This window comes from Cherax quadricarinatus, chromosome 76 (genome assembly GCF_038502225.1).
Source record: "Cherax quadricarinatus isolate ZL_2023a chromosome 76, ASM3850222v1, whole genome shotgun sequence".
Classification (NCBI taxonomy): domain Eukaryota; kingdom Metazoa; phylum Arthropoda; class Malacostraca; order Decapoda; family Parastacidae; genus Cherax; species Cherax quadricarinatus.
In genome coordinates this window covers 14381997-14400186 of record NC_091367.1, presented here as the reverse complement: position 1 = coordinate 14400186, position 18190 = coordinate 14381997, and the positions used below count along the sequence as shown (strand labels likewise).

The following is an 18190-nucleotide window of genomic DNA, read 5'->3' as shown; positions in this document are numbered from 1 at the left end:
TGAAGGTACTTACCTAGACTGTTAGGTGACATACAGACAGTGAAGGTACTTACCTAGACTGTTAGGTGACATACAGACAGTGAAGGTACTTACCTAGACTAGTAGGTGACACACAGGCGATGAAGATAATTACCTAGACTAGTAGGTGACACACAGGCGGTGAAGATACCTAGACTGGTAGGTGACATACAGGCGATGAAGATACTTACCTAGACTAGTAGGTGACATACAGGCGATGAAGATACTTACCTAGACTAGTAGGTGACATACAGGCGGTGAAGGTACTTACCTAGACTAGTAGGTGACATACAGGCGGTGAAGATACTTACCTAGACTAGTAGGTGACATACAGGCGGTGAAGATACCTAGACTGGTAGGTGACATACAGGCGGTGAAGATACTTACCTAGACTGGTAGGTGACATACAGGCGGTGAAGGTACTTACCTAGACTAGTAGGTGACATACAGGCGGTGAAGATACTTACCTAGACTAGTAGGTGACATACAGGCGGTGAAGATACCTAGACTGTTAGGTGACATACAGACAGTGAAGGTACTTACCTAGACTGTTAGGTGACATACAGACAGTGAAGGTACTTACCTAGACTGTTAGGTGACATACAGACAGTGAAGGTACTTACCTAGACTGTTAGGTGACATACAGACAGTGAAGGTACTTACCTAGACTAGTAGGTGACATACAGGCGGTGAAGATGCTTACCTAGGCAGGTATATAGTATACACACCGTCTTCTCTAGTACCGAGGCAGTATAGTTCAGCACAGTCAGCTGCTCGTCTGGCAACAATAACTTGAGTTGTACTCTTCTGAGATCAGGTATGTTTCTGAATATATTCTTTGTTATTTTAAGATTATGTTCTTAATTATTAAGCGTTATTCTCGTTAGGACAACGTTTCGCTCCTTGCAGAGCTTAATAGAGTGTATAGCTTCATAAAGTTTCGCTCTATACAGAGAGAAACGTTGTTCCAGTGTCCATCTACCTTATTTTCGGCAGTGAGAATTTTGGATCTGCCTCTCTTTCATGCACATAATTACCAAAAATAAGAAAAAATGGTTGTGTGTGTGACAGCAAACATTGAAAAACAAAGTTGAAAAAGGCAGATCAGCCATGTTACAATGACTTAGGCCTGTGTTTGCCGGCAGCAAAACACCGGTTGATCAGGTAGTCAACGAGAGTCTGGCGTCAGGCTGTCCAGCCAGGGTAGAACCCTAAGGTATATCACCAGGTGGAAGACATTGTAGTTACGAGTGATGCAAGTAAAAAAAAACGCGAGTAACAGAGGCATTAGATCACTAGTGTACAATACTGACAATCTTATGAAGAATGCACACGTACAACTAACTCCTGTGTGTCTTGACTGGAGAGACGCTTGAAGAAGCGTCTCTCCAGTCAAGCTCAGCAGGTTTCTCATGCAGAAGCAGTAGACGTAATTTATAAAGAACAATTATAGGAATAACATAGTGTAAATAAGTAAAATAGAAGACATTTAAAGGGGATGATAGCTGTGTTTTGCTTGACGATGAGAGAAGTGCATGAATCTGGCAGGTGTTTAGTGAAAGTTGATGCAGTCTTGAAAGACTCTGGAAAGTCTAATATGTGCTTCGTAAAGTTTGATCCAGTCTTGGAGGTGTTAAGTGAATGATTAGAAATTTTCTTATCAAAACTGGAAGGTATTAAGTGATCGTTTCGAAAAATTTCGAGTCAAATTAATTTTTTTTTTAATATTAATGTGGGAGATACTGTTGTGAAAGGTGTAGTGGAAGTGTTTGGAAGGTCTGGGTTAAAATGACACTGTGGGTTATACTTAAATGTATGTGTCAAGGTGATGATTAGCCATAACAGGTACGAGGAAATGTACAACGAGCGTTGTCTACCTGATTATCTTAGTGAATACAAGATTTAAGAGTAGGTGGATGGCTGTGGAAGTTACGTTAGGTAAGGTTTGTCAGGAAACCCAAGTGTTTCCTGACACACCTTACCTACATACACGACAATAGTTTCCTGACACACCTTACCTACAAACACAAGTGTTTCCTGACACACCTACATACACAAGTGTTTCCTGACACACCTACATACACAAGTGTTTCCTGACACTCCTACATACACAAGTGTTTCCTGACACACCTTACCTACATACACGACAAGTGTTTCCTGACACACCTACATAAACGACAAGTGTTTCCTGACACACCTTGCCTACATACACGACAAGTGTTTCTTAACACACCTTACCTACATACACGACAATTGTTTCCTGACACACCTTACCTACATACACGACAATTGTTTCCTGACACACCTTACCTACATACACGACAATTGTTTCCTGACACACCTTACCTACATACACGACAATTGTTTCCTGACACACCTTACCTACATACACGACAATTGTTTCCTGACACACCTTACCTACATACACGACAATTGTTTCCTGACACACCTTACCTACATACACGATAATTGTTTTCTGACACACCTTACCTACATACACGACACTTGTTTCCTGACACACCTTACCTACATACACGACAATTGTTTCCTGACACACCTTACCTACATACACGACAATTGTTTCCTGACACACCTTACCTACATACACGACAAGTGTTTCCTGACACACCTTACCTGCATACACGACAATTGTTTCCTGACACACCTACATACACAAGTGTTTCCTGACACACCTTACCTACATACACGACAAGTGATTCCTGACACACCTTCCCTACATACACGACAAGTGATTCCTGACACACCTTCCCTACATACACGACAAGTGTTTCCTGACACACCTTACCTACATACACGACAAATGTTTCCTGACACACCTACATACACGACACTTGTTTCCTGACGCGGATCTTAATAATGTGATGACTCATAGCTGGAGCGTTTGGTCAGCTGACTGAAGCATTCCGCTGGGCTTCAAGTCCACTCCTTTTAAAAATTATGGAAATTTGTAAATGGATGTGAAGAGGAAGGCAGAGTAAGGGAAAGGCAAATGAAAGGAAGCTGGGGCAAAATTAAGGTGAAATGAGAGAAAGATAATGAACTTTTGATCAGTGTGCCCCGTGGCCTGGTGGCAAAAGCTCTCGCTTCACACGGTGAGAGTCTAGGTTCGATTCCCGGCCAAGGGGTGGAAACATTGGACGTGTTTCCTTACACCGGTTGTCTATGTTCACCCATCCGTAAAATGGCTGCCTGGGTATTAGTTGACTGGTGTGGGTCACATCCTGGGACAAAACTGACCTAATTTGGCCGAAATGCTCAGCATAACAAGCTGCTTTCTATATAGTATGTCATTGATGTCAGCTAGGATTGTATACCTTGTACATGTAGTAAATAAAGATATTATATAATTATATTAGATAAGGAATATAAGCGATTGAATTACAGAAAGGGCTGGTCAGTAAGCTGGCTAGAGATGAGTGGTGAGGAGGATGTCAAAAACAGCGCTGTGGTATATATTTACAAGTAGGTCGTGTAGATTTCAACGCTTCCTGGACGCTCTCGGCTACCTGATTGCCAGATTTATTGTGGCCTTTGCTTATTTATAGCGAAATATACCGTCTTTGTATGTATATTTCATGTATTCTAACCCAGTAATTGTAAGTTTTAAGGAAGCATTAAAAACTTGATGCTGAAGTCTTCTACAAAATTTATAATTAACATAGTAAAATAAGTATTGGTTGGGAAAGAAGAATGGAATGAGTGTGTGCAGGAGGGGTAGAGAAAGGGAAATTATTGATGGAATGATGAAGTGAGGACAATATAGAATATTTCAAGTGAAAATTATATAAGACTGAACACAAAAGTCGCCCATTAGTTGGTGAGAGATGAAAAATCCCATTACCTTAAAAATTTGGTCAAGTTACGTTGACACTGATGGTAGATGAGTTCAACCTGCTGAGAGTTTTCTTCGAGTTTTCTCTTTTCCTTCTCTAAGTTTCTTCTCTCTTCTTCAATCTTCTTCTTCTCTTTTTCCATCCCTTTGTTGTTATCCATCAGCCACGTGTTTGCCTGTTCCAGCTGCCATTTTTCCTCCTCCAGTTCTAGAACCTTGGCCACTAGCGCCTTGTTCTCCTCCTGAAGTTCGTTGTTCTCCTCGTCTCTCTCCTCCTTCTCCTCCATCAGTCGTTGGTTGTCTTCCTCAAGTCGTTTTTTCCGCCTCTCTGTTTCCTGATATTTCCTCTCAAATGAATTCCTTTCCTCCTGTAGTTGTTTCCTCTCTTGGTCCTTGTGTCCCTTCTCTATTAATAACCAGGTATTGTTTTCTTGCAGATTCCATTTCTCTTCTTCTAATGATCTTACCTTCATCTCCAGTAACCTTTTCTCTTGTAGTATTTCCCTTTCTTCTTGTTTCGTCTGTTTTAGCTCTTCTTCCAGGAGTGTCCTGTTGATTTCCAGTTGCCTCATATCTTTTGCCAGTTTTGCAGCCTTTGCTTCTAATAGTTCACGTTCCTCTTTTTCTTGTTCGTCGTTTTGTTCCTCTACTCTGTTCTTCCATCTGTCTCTTTCTGCTTGCACTAATTTCTCCACTTTTTCCTCTAGGGCCTTTTTCTCTTCGAAGAGTTGTCTGTTCCTCTCATTCGCATGAATAAGCTGAGTGCTTGAGTGTTCCACTCTCCATCTTTCCTCTTCCAGTTCCATGACTTTTTCCTCAAGGTGTTCCTTTTCCTCCTGGAGTTGTCTGCTCTGGCTCTCCTTTTCCTGGCTTTCTTCTTCCAAGCGTGTGATATTCTGTTTCAGTTGCACATTCTCCTGCTCAAGCTCCCGCAGATGTGCTTCCAGGTGTCGTCTTTCCACCTGGATCGTGGTGTTGTCTGCCTTTTCCCTGTGTTCTTGAGCTAGCTGGATGTTCATGAGTTCCAGCGCCAGTGACTTATCCTCAAGGGCTCTGGCTTTGTCCATGAGGATCTCCTTCTCTCTCCTCACTGCCGTTAACTCTTGTTTCCTTTTCTCGTTCTCCTCTTCCAGCAATGTCTGGTTCTCCTCAAGTCTTTTGGTCTTTCTCTCCTGCTCAGTAACTCTTTCCAGAAGTCCCCCCATTTGTTCCAGTATTTCCAGGATTTCTCGTTCCTTTTGGCGGTGTTCCTCGGACAAGCGAACGTTGTTTTCTTCCAGGTGTTTTTTTTCCATTTCAAGTTCTTTGAATTTTTCTTCTAGAATTCTATTCTCGTTTTGATATCTGTCCATATTTGGTGTTTCCTCTCGCTCCTCTTCAATTATTTGTGATATTCCTCCTGTCAAAATCTTCCCCTCTTTTTCCTTCTGCTCCTCCAACCCCATCACCCTTGTCTTGAGTATTATAATTTCTTCATGCATTGCTCTGTTCTGTTCCTTGCGGCCATTATCTTCCGCAACTCTAGAAGCGTTTTCTATCAGGTTTTTCTTCTCCTCCTCCAGTTCCTTTATCCTTTCCTCCAATAGGGAGGTTCCTTCCTGACCATCCTCACACAGACAGGTTTCCCGTGAGTAATTTCCTTCCAACTGAAGGAGATTCCTCAACAGACGGCCGTTTTCACCCTCCACCTCTTCATTCCGTCGTTCGAGGTCCGCATTCTTTTTCTGAACTTCCCAAGCGTTCTGCTCCACTTGGCGAATCTCGGCCCTTAGACTGCGGTTCTCCTGCTCTGTCTCCCTCTTCTCCTCTTCCACTGTCCTCTTCTCCGCCTCTACCTTCCGCCTTTCTTCCTGCACGTTTCGTCTCTCCTCCTCCACTTGCCGTATCTCCTTCTTCACTTTAATATTATCCTCCTCAACCTGCAGAATTTCGGTCTTCACCAGCTGGTTCTCTTCCTTCAGTAGCTGAAGTTCTGCGGTTTTCAAGGCGTTATTGCTCTCCAGAGCCTCGATCTCCTTCTCCAGGTTGTTGATCTTCTTCAGGAAGACGAGTGTGACGTTTTCTCTCATGAGCGCGGCTGTGGAGGAAAGTCTCGTAAAGTTGATGACGAATAGTATATCATAATGTCAATTTGTTATAGAACATAATATCAAGGTATAAATCATAATGTCAAGTTATAGATCATAACATCAAGTTATAGATCATAACGTCAAGTTACAGATCATAATGTCAAATTCTCCTCAATGAGAAATCGAAGATCATCGTTTACCATGAGAAATTTTTGAAAAAAAAAAAAATGGCTGCTTAATTATCCCAGTGAGTATGTAATAGGCGTGTCACCAATTCCCATCCAAGCACCACTTATTATATACAGGAGAACCCTGCTTATACAGCAGATTAGGTTATGGGCTACCGCTGTAAGGCGAAAATCGCTGTAAAGTGAATCACAGCCTTTTATTTACTAACAAATGCAAATATAAGCCTGGTAACATATTTATACTATCATATATTAAGTGAGCAATATAACTAGGCCTAAAAAAAATGCATATACAATATACACATTACGTACCTAAAACATATTCATATTTAGCTTATAGTGAGTGGTAACATATTTAATGAAAGAAGTCTAAATAAATGAATGGGAATAATTGGAAACCGCTGTATTAGCGAAATGCTGTGAAGTGAAGTGCTGTAATGCGGTGTCTGCCTATATACATCACTCGATTTATGTAACTTTAATGTAATATTTATTACGGGTTATCCTAGGTAATTTACACATATTACTGTGCATTATAATTGTACTTAGGTGTACCTGTACCTAAGTAAACTTCCTTAAATAATTACATGGAAAGTAGTGAAATTAATTAAAAAATAAGAAAGTGTAATGGATGAATCTAGGAAATGTTAGGAAATGATATTTCTGGAAAAAATATATAGGAAATTTGCACAAAAATATTGAAGTTGTGTATTACTGCGACCCCTGAATGGGTCAATGTATATAATGTATATTACCTGTTCTTATAATTTTATATTGCTTATTGCAATAATAGCTAAATCGTAAATATATTGATTTATATTATTTGACTTAGTTATATTATTAGGTAGGATGTAACATTTATATATATTATTCAGTGCTCGTAGTTCAAGTCTTGATTGTCTAACTACCAGTTCCGCTTGTTTCTCTGCCGGCTTCTCTGTGTTGCTGGGCAGCAGCAGTCCACGGAGAGTCACGTGATCGGGGGGGAGGGTGATCACACCTCACCTGGGTGAGACTGTCTTGCTATGACTAGCTCTTTTTTCCGTTTTGGCTTGGCTTCCGACAAGACGTGTCTTCCTTACTAGCCCTTGTTGGAAGATCGACTCTGTTGCTTTCTTGTTGGTTCTGTGGAACTCTGTTCACAGAACATTGTCTAGACTTCGTGATTTTCGACGTTGTACTGAGGTTGTGTGTCGCATAGACACTCTGAGCAACCCAGGTCCTGAGCTGTAGCTTCTGACCTAATTTGTACTGGTATCTGTGTACTGTCACAGTCGGGGATTTTCTAATGCTGAACTTAGACTCAGTAGTATGGGAGTTTTGTGGCTTTTGTGGAGGATCTGCAGATGGTCCCTACTTAGTGTGTTATATTATCTCCTTGTTCCTGAGTCTGTGTCGCTGTTGCTTGTTATATTGCTGTTCGGCTTATCAGTCGTTTTATTGTTCAAGCAAGCTGTTCTGATTGCCAGGTTGGTCAAGAAGTTAGTCTATGTGAGGACTTTTAGTCAGTCACTGGTTAAGTCTAGCTGATTCTTGAGACATAGCGAACTACTTAGAGCACTTACACACATACACACAAACTTACTTGTATATATTTGTATTATGGTTTTTAAATTCTAACAATGTACCAGACGGTACATAAAAGCCATAATGATGTGATATGTGCCTTCAGCACAATACTACTGTACTCGAGAGAAGTGTAGGAACTTGTATCCTATATTATATTCAATTGATTACTATAATTTATTTTAATATACGCCTAGAAAACTTTAGTATTAATAAACTTATTAAAATTTTAATTTCTTTAGTAGCCTACCAGTTGTAATCCTGAAGCACTATTGAATCTTACTAAATTCTAATGGATAATTGGACCAGTAACAGGCTGGATGCTAGAAGGGCAGTTTCTAGGCCGGGTCACAGACCGGGCTGCGGGGGCGTTGACCCCCGGAACTCTCTCCAGGTAAACTCCAGGTAAACTATTCACTGGAGATCTCTATGCTTATTAGATATCGCGTTTTTTGTAACATGTATATGGAAATTACATGGGAAAATATTTAAATATAAAGGGAAAGAGAGAAAATGGGCCAGAAAAATGTTTATAAGAGAACATTTAAGAGGAGATACTCTTACAAATGAGAAACTGTATTAAGGGGAAACTTATAAATGAGGAACTATATTAAGGGGAAACTCTTAAAAACGAGAGTGCGAGTAGTATACTCACCCTGCTCGTGCTGCAGGTGTGTGCTCCAGCTCCTGGTCAACTCCTCCACATCTGTCGCCATCATACTCAACTCTGTCAAGACGAAAATCCAGTTGTGTTACACCTTTGTGACTCCCGTCCCACAACTGTCAATGGGAAAGCGTTGAACCCACAAGGATCCTATGGCACCTCAGGAAAGAGATTTATCAGGTTTGATTGAAAGAGGCAGGTAGCTCCAATACCTCGGATCAAGATCTCTTACCAGCAAAGACTGTTGAAAGGGGGAAGGAGAGGCTCTTCCATCAGAAATTAACAGATATGACTAGATTATGGTGTTGTGGCTGGTATTGTTCTGCATTATGGCCCTTGAAAGAGGGTACCTCGATGCCCCATGAAGGTTCTTGATCCAGGAAGTCTGAGGTACGCTTCCCCTTATATCGAACCTGATTACCTTCCGTTTTTCCACGAAGCTGTGTGACCCTTGCAGTTTCAGCGTCTCCTGATGAATGTTGTGATGATAAACTGTGTGTGTGTGTGTGTGTGTGTGTGTGTGTGTGTGTGTGTGTGTGTGTGTCGCCACTGTAAAGTTATTAATGTTGCTACGTCAATTTTGACACGTATTTGTCAACTTTTTGCCATTGTTCTTTTATAAGGGTAGATTGGGATACTCGAAATAAAAATGTATTGACTTTATACTTTAACAAATACTCTAAAAGCAGTTGGTGATGTCTCTTTAATAGGTAGGTTTTAGAAGAAAGAAATGTTATTTAAACCAACAATGAAAATTGTCAGTGTTCATGAGGGGTCGACATGTGTGAGGTATGAAATACACAGGAATATTTAAAAGTACCATGAATAAATAGAAATACTCAGGAATATTTAAATACTCAAGAATCTCTAAGCCGACACTAATAATTTCCTAAAGTTTAGAAGGGTCGACAGGTATGAGATGAGAAATATTCAAGAATATTCGAAAAAAATTCATGAATATCCGAAGATACTCTGGAATAACTAGGTTAGGTAAGATTCGTTAAGAAACAGGACAAAAATTTCATGACGTGGGTCTTAGTCATATGATGACCCGCCACTGGAGCTTTTGGTTAACTGACCGAGGCCTTCCGCAGGCTTACCGGTCCACCCCTTCAAAAATTAGGGTTATGTTATTGGAATATCTACGGAACACTCAAATGCTCAGGAATCCGTAAAACCACACATGATAATTTTTACACAAATAACCCGCACATAAAAGAGAGAAGCTTACGACGACGTTTCGGTCCGACTTGGACCATTGACAAAGTCACACTAACCAGAAGTGGAGCAGGACGGCTATATATAGGCAGGAAGAGGTGGTGGTAGTGCATGTGTCTTAATTTCATCTTGTCGGTATTATATACCATTCTTGTACTACTACTACCTCCACCTCTTCCTGCCTATATATAGCCGTCCTGCTCCACTTCTGGTTAGTGTGACTTTGTCAATGGTTCAAGTCGGACCGAAACGTCGTCGTAAGCTTCTCTCTTATGTGCGGGTTATTTGTGTATCGTTCCAGTCACGGTATTGTGCCTTTTTTTTGTTATTTATGATATTTTTTCTATAGCGAAGCTGGATTATTATCATTAGTGAACCGGAGTACCAAACACATTACTAGAACGTTCTAAACCCAACGTAACTTCAGTTAGAAGCGGCAATGAGCAATATACGTTCATGTCTTATGTAACTCCAAAGTTACACACAACACTGAAGCAGTAGTGCAACAGGTTCTTATAAATATAATAATGGCACTAGACTAGATATTCATTTGACGCGGTTATTGGGTAGTCTTTTAGAGTTTTCACATCATTGTGTTGTCTGCAAACCTTCAGGGGTAACCCGTACCCAACATGGGGGGAGGATGCTAGAGCGAGGGTGGGTACAGTGGTGCAGAGATTCCACTATCGTACATAGGACCAGCCATGTGCTAGACACACATGTCTACCTCTGAGAGAATATTTCCCTTTTACATACCCGTTGCAACTCTCACAGTATTGCATAGCTCCTGACAAAGCAAGGAAGAGCGAGAGGCCTAGAGCTAGTGCTTTTCATCCCCTTGTGACCTGTTTTGCTTTTGAACGACATCTGTCAGGACAGATTTTACCTCCTCAGGAAACAGAGGGGTTTCCTATCACGGGTCTTTGTCAAATGATGACGAGTGGCTGGCTAAGCATCATCTGGCCTGCGTAACCTATCTGATTTTCATGTTCTGTTTAAAATACATAAAATCATTAACCTGGTAAAGTTCTAGGATGGGATATATGACAACTGTTACTACATGTGCAAGTTAGTAGAATGATTGACATAGTTAAAATATACGAAAATATAGCCTACATTAACTAGCAAACCAATGTCTACGGATATACTCAAACCCTCATAAATACATACAGACAAACTGACTGACAGACAGTTTGACAGAGAAAGACAAAGACAAATAACATAGACACGCAAACAACAGGCCCACCGAGATGGACATACAAAGATATATAGAAACAACAAGAAACGTACAAACACAAAGATAAAAACACAAAGAAATATACATACACAAAGAAACATACAAACACAATGAAACACACAAAGATGCAAACACAAACACACAAACACAGATACACACAAACACACAAACACAGATACACACAAACAAAAAGATACATACAAACACAAAGATATACACAGAGAGAGACCATAATTCAGTTCTTACTTTTATGAGGTTTCAAATCTATCGATTACACTGTGGTTATACAAACTGAATACCCCTGCTCACCATAGGTCAAGAATGCACTAGTCCCACAGTGTATATACAAGTATACACACACAGAGGTACAGTACACAAACAGACCAACAGACATTACGAGTGAGGCTCACTCACCCTGAGTTAGGTTAGAGTGGTGCTGGAGGTGAGATTTGAGCGTGTGCGAGAGGTCTTGTACTCTTCCCAGTAGTATGTGAGTGAGGAGCTCAGTGCGGTTGTCCACTCTCACCACCATCACTCGTAACTCTGTCAAAACAACCATCATTATTATTATTATTATTTATTATTATTATTATTATTATTATTATTATTCCTACGATTATTATTACTGCTACTACTACTGTCATAGCATTAATAATGGGGAACGATAAACCCATATGGGTTTTACACCGACTGCCAACAGAATTAATGAAACGGAATAATTAAAAAAAAAGTTGTACCTGAGTAGTAAAGACAATACCAACGATAAATAAAATATTTAATGCTGATTGTCGTAATAAATAATTAATAATAATCATAACGCGGGCCGAAATAACTTGGCTACCCGTCCAGAGGGCAGAACCATATATGCTAATTTTATCTTGTGTGTTGTTAGCATGTGAGTACTCTTGCACCAGCCTGGGGTTCGACACCCGCCAGGAAGCAGAAAGCAAGCAAGTAACCTTAGCTAGTATGAAGTCAAACAAATAAACAAGTAACCCTGGCTAGTATGAAGTCAAATAGACAGGTAACCTTAGCTAGTATGAAGTCAAATAGACAGGTAACCTTAGCTAGAATGAAGTCAAATAGGTAACCTTAGCTAGTATGAAGTCAAATAGGTAACCTTAGCTAGTGTGAAGTCAAATAGGTAACCTTAGCTAGTATGAAGTCAAATAGGTAACCTTAGCTAGAATGAAGTCAAATAGGTAACCTTAGCTAGAATGAAGTCAAATAGGTAACCTTAGCTAGTATGAAGTCAAATAGGTAACCTTAGCTAGTATGAAGTCAAATAGGTAACCTTAGCTAGTATGAAGTCAAATAGGTAACCTTAGCTAGAATGAAGTCAAATAGGTAACCTTAGCTAGTATGAAGTCAAATAGGTAACCTTAGCTAGTATGAAGTCAAATAGGTAACCTTAGCTAGTATGAAGTCAAATAGGTAACCTTAGCTAGTATGAAGTCAAATAAACAGGTAACCTTAGCTACTATGAAGTCAAATAAACAGGTAACCTTAGCTAGTATGAAGTCAAATAAACAGGTAACCTTAGCTAGTATGAAGTCAAATAAACAGGTAACCTTAGCTAGTATGAAGTCAAATAAACAGGTAACCTTAGCTAGTATGAAGTCAAATAAACAGGTAACCTTAGCTAGTATGAAGTCAAATAAACAGGTAACCTTAGCTAGTATGAAATCAAACAGGTAACCTTAGTATGAAGTCAAATAAACTGGTAACCTTAGCTAGTATGAAGTTAAATAAACTGGTAACCTTAGCTAGTATGAAGTCAAATAAACAGGTAACCTTAGCTAGTATGAAGTCAAATAAACAGGTAACCTTAGCTAGTATGAAGTCAAATAAACTGGTAACCTTAGCTAGTATGAAGTCAAATAAACTGGTAACCTTAGCTAGTATGAAGTCAAGCAAATTATAAACAAAAATGTGTGCACACTATCATAAACTAGGAAAATACCTAACTTTCTGAATATAAAACACTGAGGTTTTAAGGTTTTAACTAGGTTTAACACTTCTTTTTGATTATAATAATCATAATAATTAATAAGGTTTTAATAAAATATTGTGAGAAAGTTGAGGAACCATTTTGTCCGCCAAAATAAAAGATACCTATGTTATCTGCGTGCGGCCAGCAGTAACAGCCTAGTTGATCAGGCCCTGATCCATCGAGAGGTCTAATCATGGACCGGGCCGCGGGGGCGTTGATCCCCGGAATAGCCTCCAGGTAACCTCCAGGTAATGGAAATATAGCTGTGTATTTTGCCTCACAGGATGTATACACCGAGAGAGATTTGTATACACACAGTATACTTAAATCCTTGTATTAGGGATTAAAGTATACTTGTCTGGTATACACCGAGAGATATTTGTATACACACAGTATACTTAAATCCTTGTATTAGGGATTAAAGTATACTTGTCTGGTATACACCGAGAGATATTTGTATACACACAGTATACTTAAATCCTTGTATTAGGGATTAAAGTATACTTGTCTGGTATATACCGAGATATTTGTATACACACAGTATACTTAAATCCTTGTATTAGGGATTAAAGTATACTTGTCTGGTATACACCGAGAGATACTTGTATATACACAGTATACTTAAATCCTTGTATTAGGGATTAAAGTATACTTGTCTGGTATACACCGAGAGATACTTGTATACATACAGTATATTTAAATCCTTGTATTAGGGATTAAAGTATACTTGTCTGGTGGTGACCAAGTTTACAGCAATTTTAACAACTCTCGTGAGGTTGGTCTGATTACATCAAGTTAACCAGCCAACAATTTCGCCAGAATCCAGCGCCTTCTTCTGGTAGGTTGACACTTGGACAAATTTTAAAAACTTATTAATTGTTAGTTATGACTTGTTAAAGATCTCCACTGAGCGAAACGTTGCAATATAGATATGCTCTGTACACACTTTCTGTTATAATTGTCTTCACTACTTGCCATCCTAGAAAAGAACTTCTGACCGAAGATGGTCTTCATGACCGAAACGTTGATTTTCTTTTTACTTGTGTATTTTTTCTTTGTCTAATTGGTTTCTCACTTCACACCCATCAGTATTTATGGCACTTCTCACCCTCACCAGGGCACTTCTCACCATGGCACCAGGGCACACACTACATCAGTGTTGTTTCCTACACCCGGGTTTGTGTTCTACTTGTCTCAGCTCATTCTAAATTATATATGTATGCAAAAAACCACTGTGAAAGAATAGTGAAATTTCAAGCGCTTTCGTGACTTCTCACATTATCAAGGAACTATAAAAGTAATACATCAAAGGAAGGCATATAAAGGGTCTAGACCACACCTCACCATATATATATATATATATATATATATATATATATATATATATATATATATATATATATATATATATATATATATATATATATATATGGGAGGTAATTAGGTTTGATCTTGGAAAGTGGAAAGTAGTCCTAATCCGTAAATCAAGATACTTTTACCTCCATTAAGGCTTTTTCCCGACGGCGAAACGTCAAATATAGATACTTATGTGCTGCATGCGTGTTTGCAATAAGTTGAATAAAAAAATACGCGTGAGGTGTGCAAGGAAGGCAGGAATAAATAACTGGGATACAGTAAGAGACAAAAAACTATCTAACCAAAGCAGGACTTGTAACAATCTCGACAAATTAACTTCTAAAAATTAATTAATATCTTTATTTACTACAAGTACATGTACACGGTATGCAGACCATAGCTGACATACTACTACATAGAAAGCTCCTTGTTACGCAGAGCATTTCTGGCAAATTAGGTCCTTGTCCCGGGAAGCGACCCACACCAGTCGACTAACCCGTAGGTACCCATTTTACTGATGGGTGAACATAGATAACAGGTATAAAGAAACACGCCCAATGTTTCTACCCTCGGTGGGAATCGAATGCAGACCCTCGCCGTGTGAAGCGAGAGTTTTAGAGATCAGGCCACGGGGCACCGTGGACTGTGTATAATAGTCGTATTACTTATCGACAAATATGTTAATAAGATAGTGTGTTAATAAGATAGTATGAGGTGGGTATCACCCACCAGGGACTTAATAAGGGACTGATTACTTCATCTACTTCACCAGTTTCTTCACCTTTGTATTGAACTGACAAGGCCATGGCTAGGCGAAACGTCTTCAGAATGAAGATACACAGGTTTTAAAGATGGGTCTTATTCATCAGAGACTTTACCATTTATTTTAGAAGGGCAAAAAACAAAAACAAAAAAGCAGGCACATGTACTCTGTTTATCCATCGCTGAGAGAAGTAACAGTGCTAGGTAGAAAGCCACATTAGTTGCACAAGTGTCCTTTTGGAGGACGAAATATTTGCGCAGTTTTGAGACAACTTCTCCAGCGTCCACATCATGAGCTGGCAAATTGCTTCGGTCACATCCCCTCAAGGAAGGTTCCTTGATGTTGGTGAGGGGCTCTTGATTTAGGGAATTGGATCTGTGCTCCAGTTCCCCGAATTAAGACTGAATGCCTTCCACATCCCCTCCAGGGGCGCTGCATAATCCTCCGGGTTTAGCGCTTCCCCCTTGATTATAATAATAATTCGGTCACATCTTTATAAACCACACACTGTGTCTTACTAACATAAAGCCGTTTTATAATTTTTATTAATTTTAGAGATGGAATCTACTGAAATGGCAAGCCAGCAGTATTAATCAGTTAAGACGTTTGTGGATTAAGCGATTCCCGATGATAATTGAAGAATGAATAGACGTTATACACACACATATAAGATTTACTGCCTGTCATGCTGTGTGTGTGTGTGTGTGTGTGTGTGTGTAGGACTAGGATAGCATGCTGTGTGTGTGTGTGTGTGTAGGACTAGGATAGCATGCTGTGTGTGTGTGTGTAGGACTAGGATAGCATGCTGTGTGTGTGTGTGTGTGTGTAGGACTAGGATAGCATGCTGTGTGTGTGTGTGTGTGTGTGTGTGTGTGTGTGTGTGAGAGAGAGAGAGAGAGAGAAGGACCAGCCTAGCATGCTAGGTGCGTAATAGGACCAGCCTAGCATGCGGCAGTAGGCCGCTTACAGTACTCTTGTATTCCTATATAAGCAACGAAGCAGTAAAAACATCCAAGCAGATACAAAGGCAACTAAATAAGCACTTGCTTGCGTATTGAAAATACAGTTTAAACTTTGTTTTTAAGGGATAGAAAACGCAAATGCATTTTTTATGATTATTTTTTCCTTTGATCTTTACAAGATGTTATTCGTTATGATACATTATTTTTGTATTCATGGCAGGCAAAAATTCGTGAGGGGTCTCACAGCGCTGCATATCAGAAATGAAATAGATGGTTGTTAGGTAAGACACATATGCAACAGTTAGGTATCTTTATTTCGAAACGTTTCGCCTACACAGTAGGCTTCTTCATTCGAGTACAGAAAAGTTGATAGAAGCAGAAGATACTTGAAGACGATGTAATCAGTCCATCACCCTTAAAGTTTTGAGGTGGTCAGTCCCCAGTCTGAGGGACTGACCACCTCAAAACTTTAAGGGTGATGGACTGATTACATCGTCTTCAAGTATCTTCTGCTTCTATCAACTTTTCTGTACTCGACTGAAGAAGCCTACTGTGTAGGCGAAACGTTTCGAAATAAAGATACCTAACTGTTGCATATGTGTCTTACCTAACAATCTGTCGGTATTTTATACCATTTTAATGAAATAGATGGTTGTGTAAGGTGGAGGAGGTGTAGGGAATGGAGATTTCATCTACTTAAAATGTTGCTAATTGCCAACACAAATAGCAATGTTATCTAGTACAGACCATCAAAAAGTTCCATTTGTTCTTCAAGCATTCGTGACATTTCTGACTGGCTGTGTGTGCTGGGGAGGTCCAGGTAGTGATCTTGTTCGTGAGAGCCGTGGCCCAGGTCAGAAGTATCAATGTTGTATGTAGGAGTGGCTCTTGTCCTCCCTGTGACGCACCACAAGCACCACACTAGCCACAGGTGACGACCCATGGTCTCCAGGTGACGGTGAGCTGTCGACGCCGCTGCTCGACGGGTCCTGCGAGCTAGCAGACGGGGTGCTGCTTACTGTCACAGCCGTCGCGTGCACACAAGAGATGACCTCCCTGATGTTGCACTCGAAATCTGTTGCCACTTAACTCAATACATCATCCGCTCTCCACTTAAACACAATGTTTACCTCCACATCCAGACACGCGCTGTATTGCATATCCAAACACGCAAAGCTAACTCAACTAATAAGTATATTTACAAAAGGACTTCCATGTCAACATATCCTCCAGCAGGAATATTAGTAATGGCATCATCCTCGGTAACAGACAGATAGGAGCCATTGTACGCAGCACTTGGTAACCAGTGCTATGGGTCAGTACATAATCCAACCACTAGTAGAGATCAATATTTCAGTACTGCACTTTCTAGGTAAGTGTTGACCACGACAGACACAGTCTACAATCTACAGTGGTAATGCTATCATTATTATTATATCGCTATATTATTCTATCCCTGCATCATGATTCAATATTGCATTGTCACAATGTAACTGTTATTTTCTATTGATGTAATATAAAACAGAATATTGTATAGGAATCGAGCATTACTTTGTACCATGGTATTGAGCGTAAGTATTCATATTATATTCATTAAAAAATTATGAAATGCTAATTAATAGAAATAGTCAGAATTTGGAAGACTAATATCTGTTTCGATTATTTACATTGGGGTGGTTAAAATCTGTCGTATCAGTAAACAAAGAATAAATTCTTGCCCAGTTCCAGTGTGTTTATTTTGCCGTAGTTAAACGCTGTATGACCCTTTCGTGTTTAGCGCCTAATTTGCTAATAATAAAAATTACTCATTTTTTCTAATTATTATTATATTTTCCAATTAGTTCAGAATAAAACTTAATGCATTTTGAACAAGGATTCAGCTATATAAGATTTCAATTGCATTATTTTACCATTCTTTGATAATGTGAAAAATCACGAAAGCGTCCGGCTTGCCAGTTTCACTGAATCCCTTCATAAATGCTTATATTACGGTTCACACTTAACCTGCAGCCTTAATAACCATTGCAAAGTCCATAAGTCCATAATTACTCTAATTGAATCCAAAACAGTGAATTAATTACATTCGAAGCAGGACACTAATAACACACAAAAAATCATAAATTAAAATTTATTAACATTTGTTATAATTATAAATAACTTTTATACACATTATTAAACAACAGGATGAGAAACGGCGAGCGATATCTTATTATGCAATTTAACCACTTAGGATAATACATATCCGATAAATACACCGTGAAGTGTATCAGTATATACACAGGGAGGTGTATATCAGTATATAC

General features: G+C 39.4%; 1 protein-coding gene across 2 annotated transcripts in view; it reads right to left on the bottom strand.

The window, feature by feature from the left end:
- LOC128703635 (golgin subfamily A member 6-like protein 24) overlaps positions 1 to 16947 on the bottom strand; it is a 43068-nt gene extending 26121 nt beyond the window's left edge. For both annotated transcript variants that reach the window (XR_011394147.1, XM_070101322.1), the window contains exons 1-5: positions 16635 to 16947; positions 11228 to 11356; positions 8350 to 8421; positions 3881 to 5948; positions 722 to 796 (exon numbers count right to left, since the gene is read on the bottom strand). Coding sequence is in view for 1 of the 2 variants with exons in the window: in XM_070101322.1 (XP_069957423.1) it covers positions 722 to 796; positions 3881 to 5948; positions 8350 to 8421; positions 11228 to 11356; positions 16635 to 16830 (2540 nt within the window). In the remaining variant the exon portion in view is untranslated. The remainder of the gene's footprint in view (positions 1 to 721; positions 797 to 3880; positions 5949 to 8349; positions 8422 to 11227; positions 11357 to 16634) is intronic.
- Positions 16948 to 18190: the final 1243 nt, after the last annotated feature.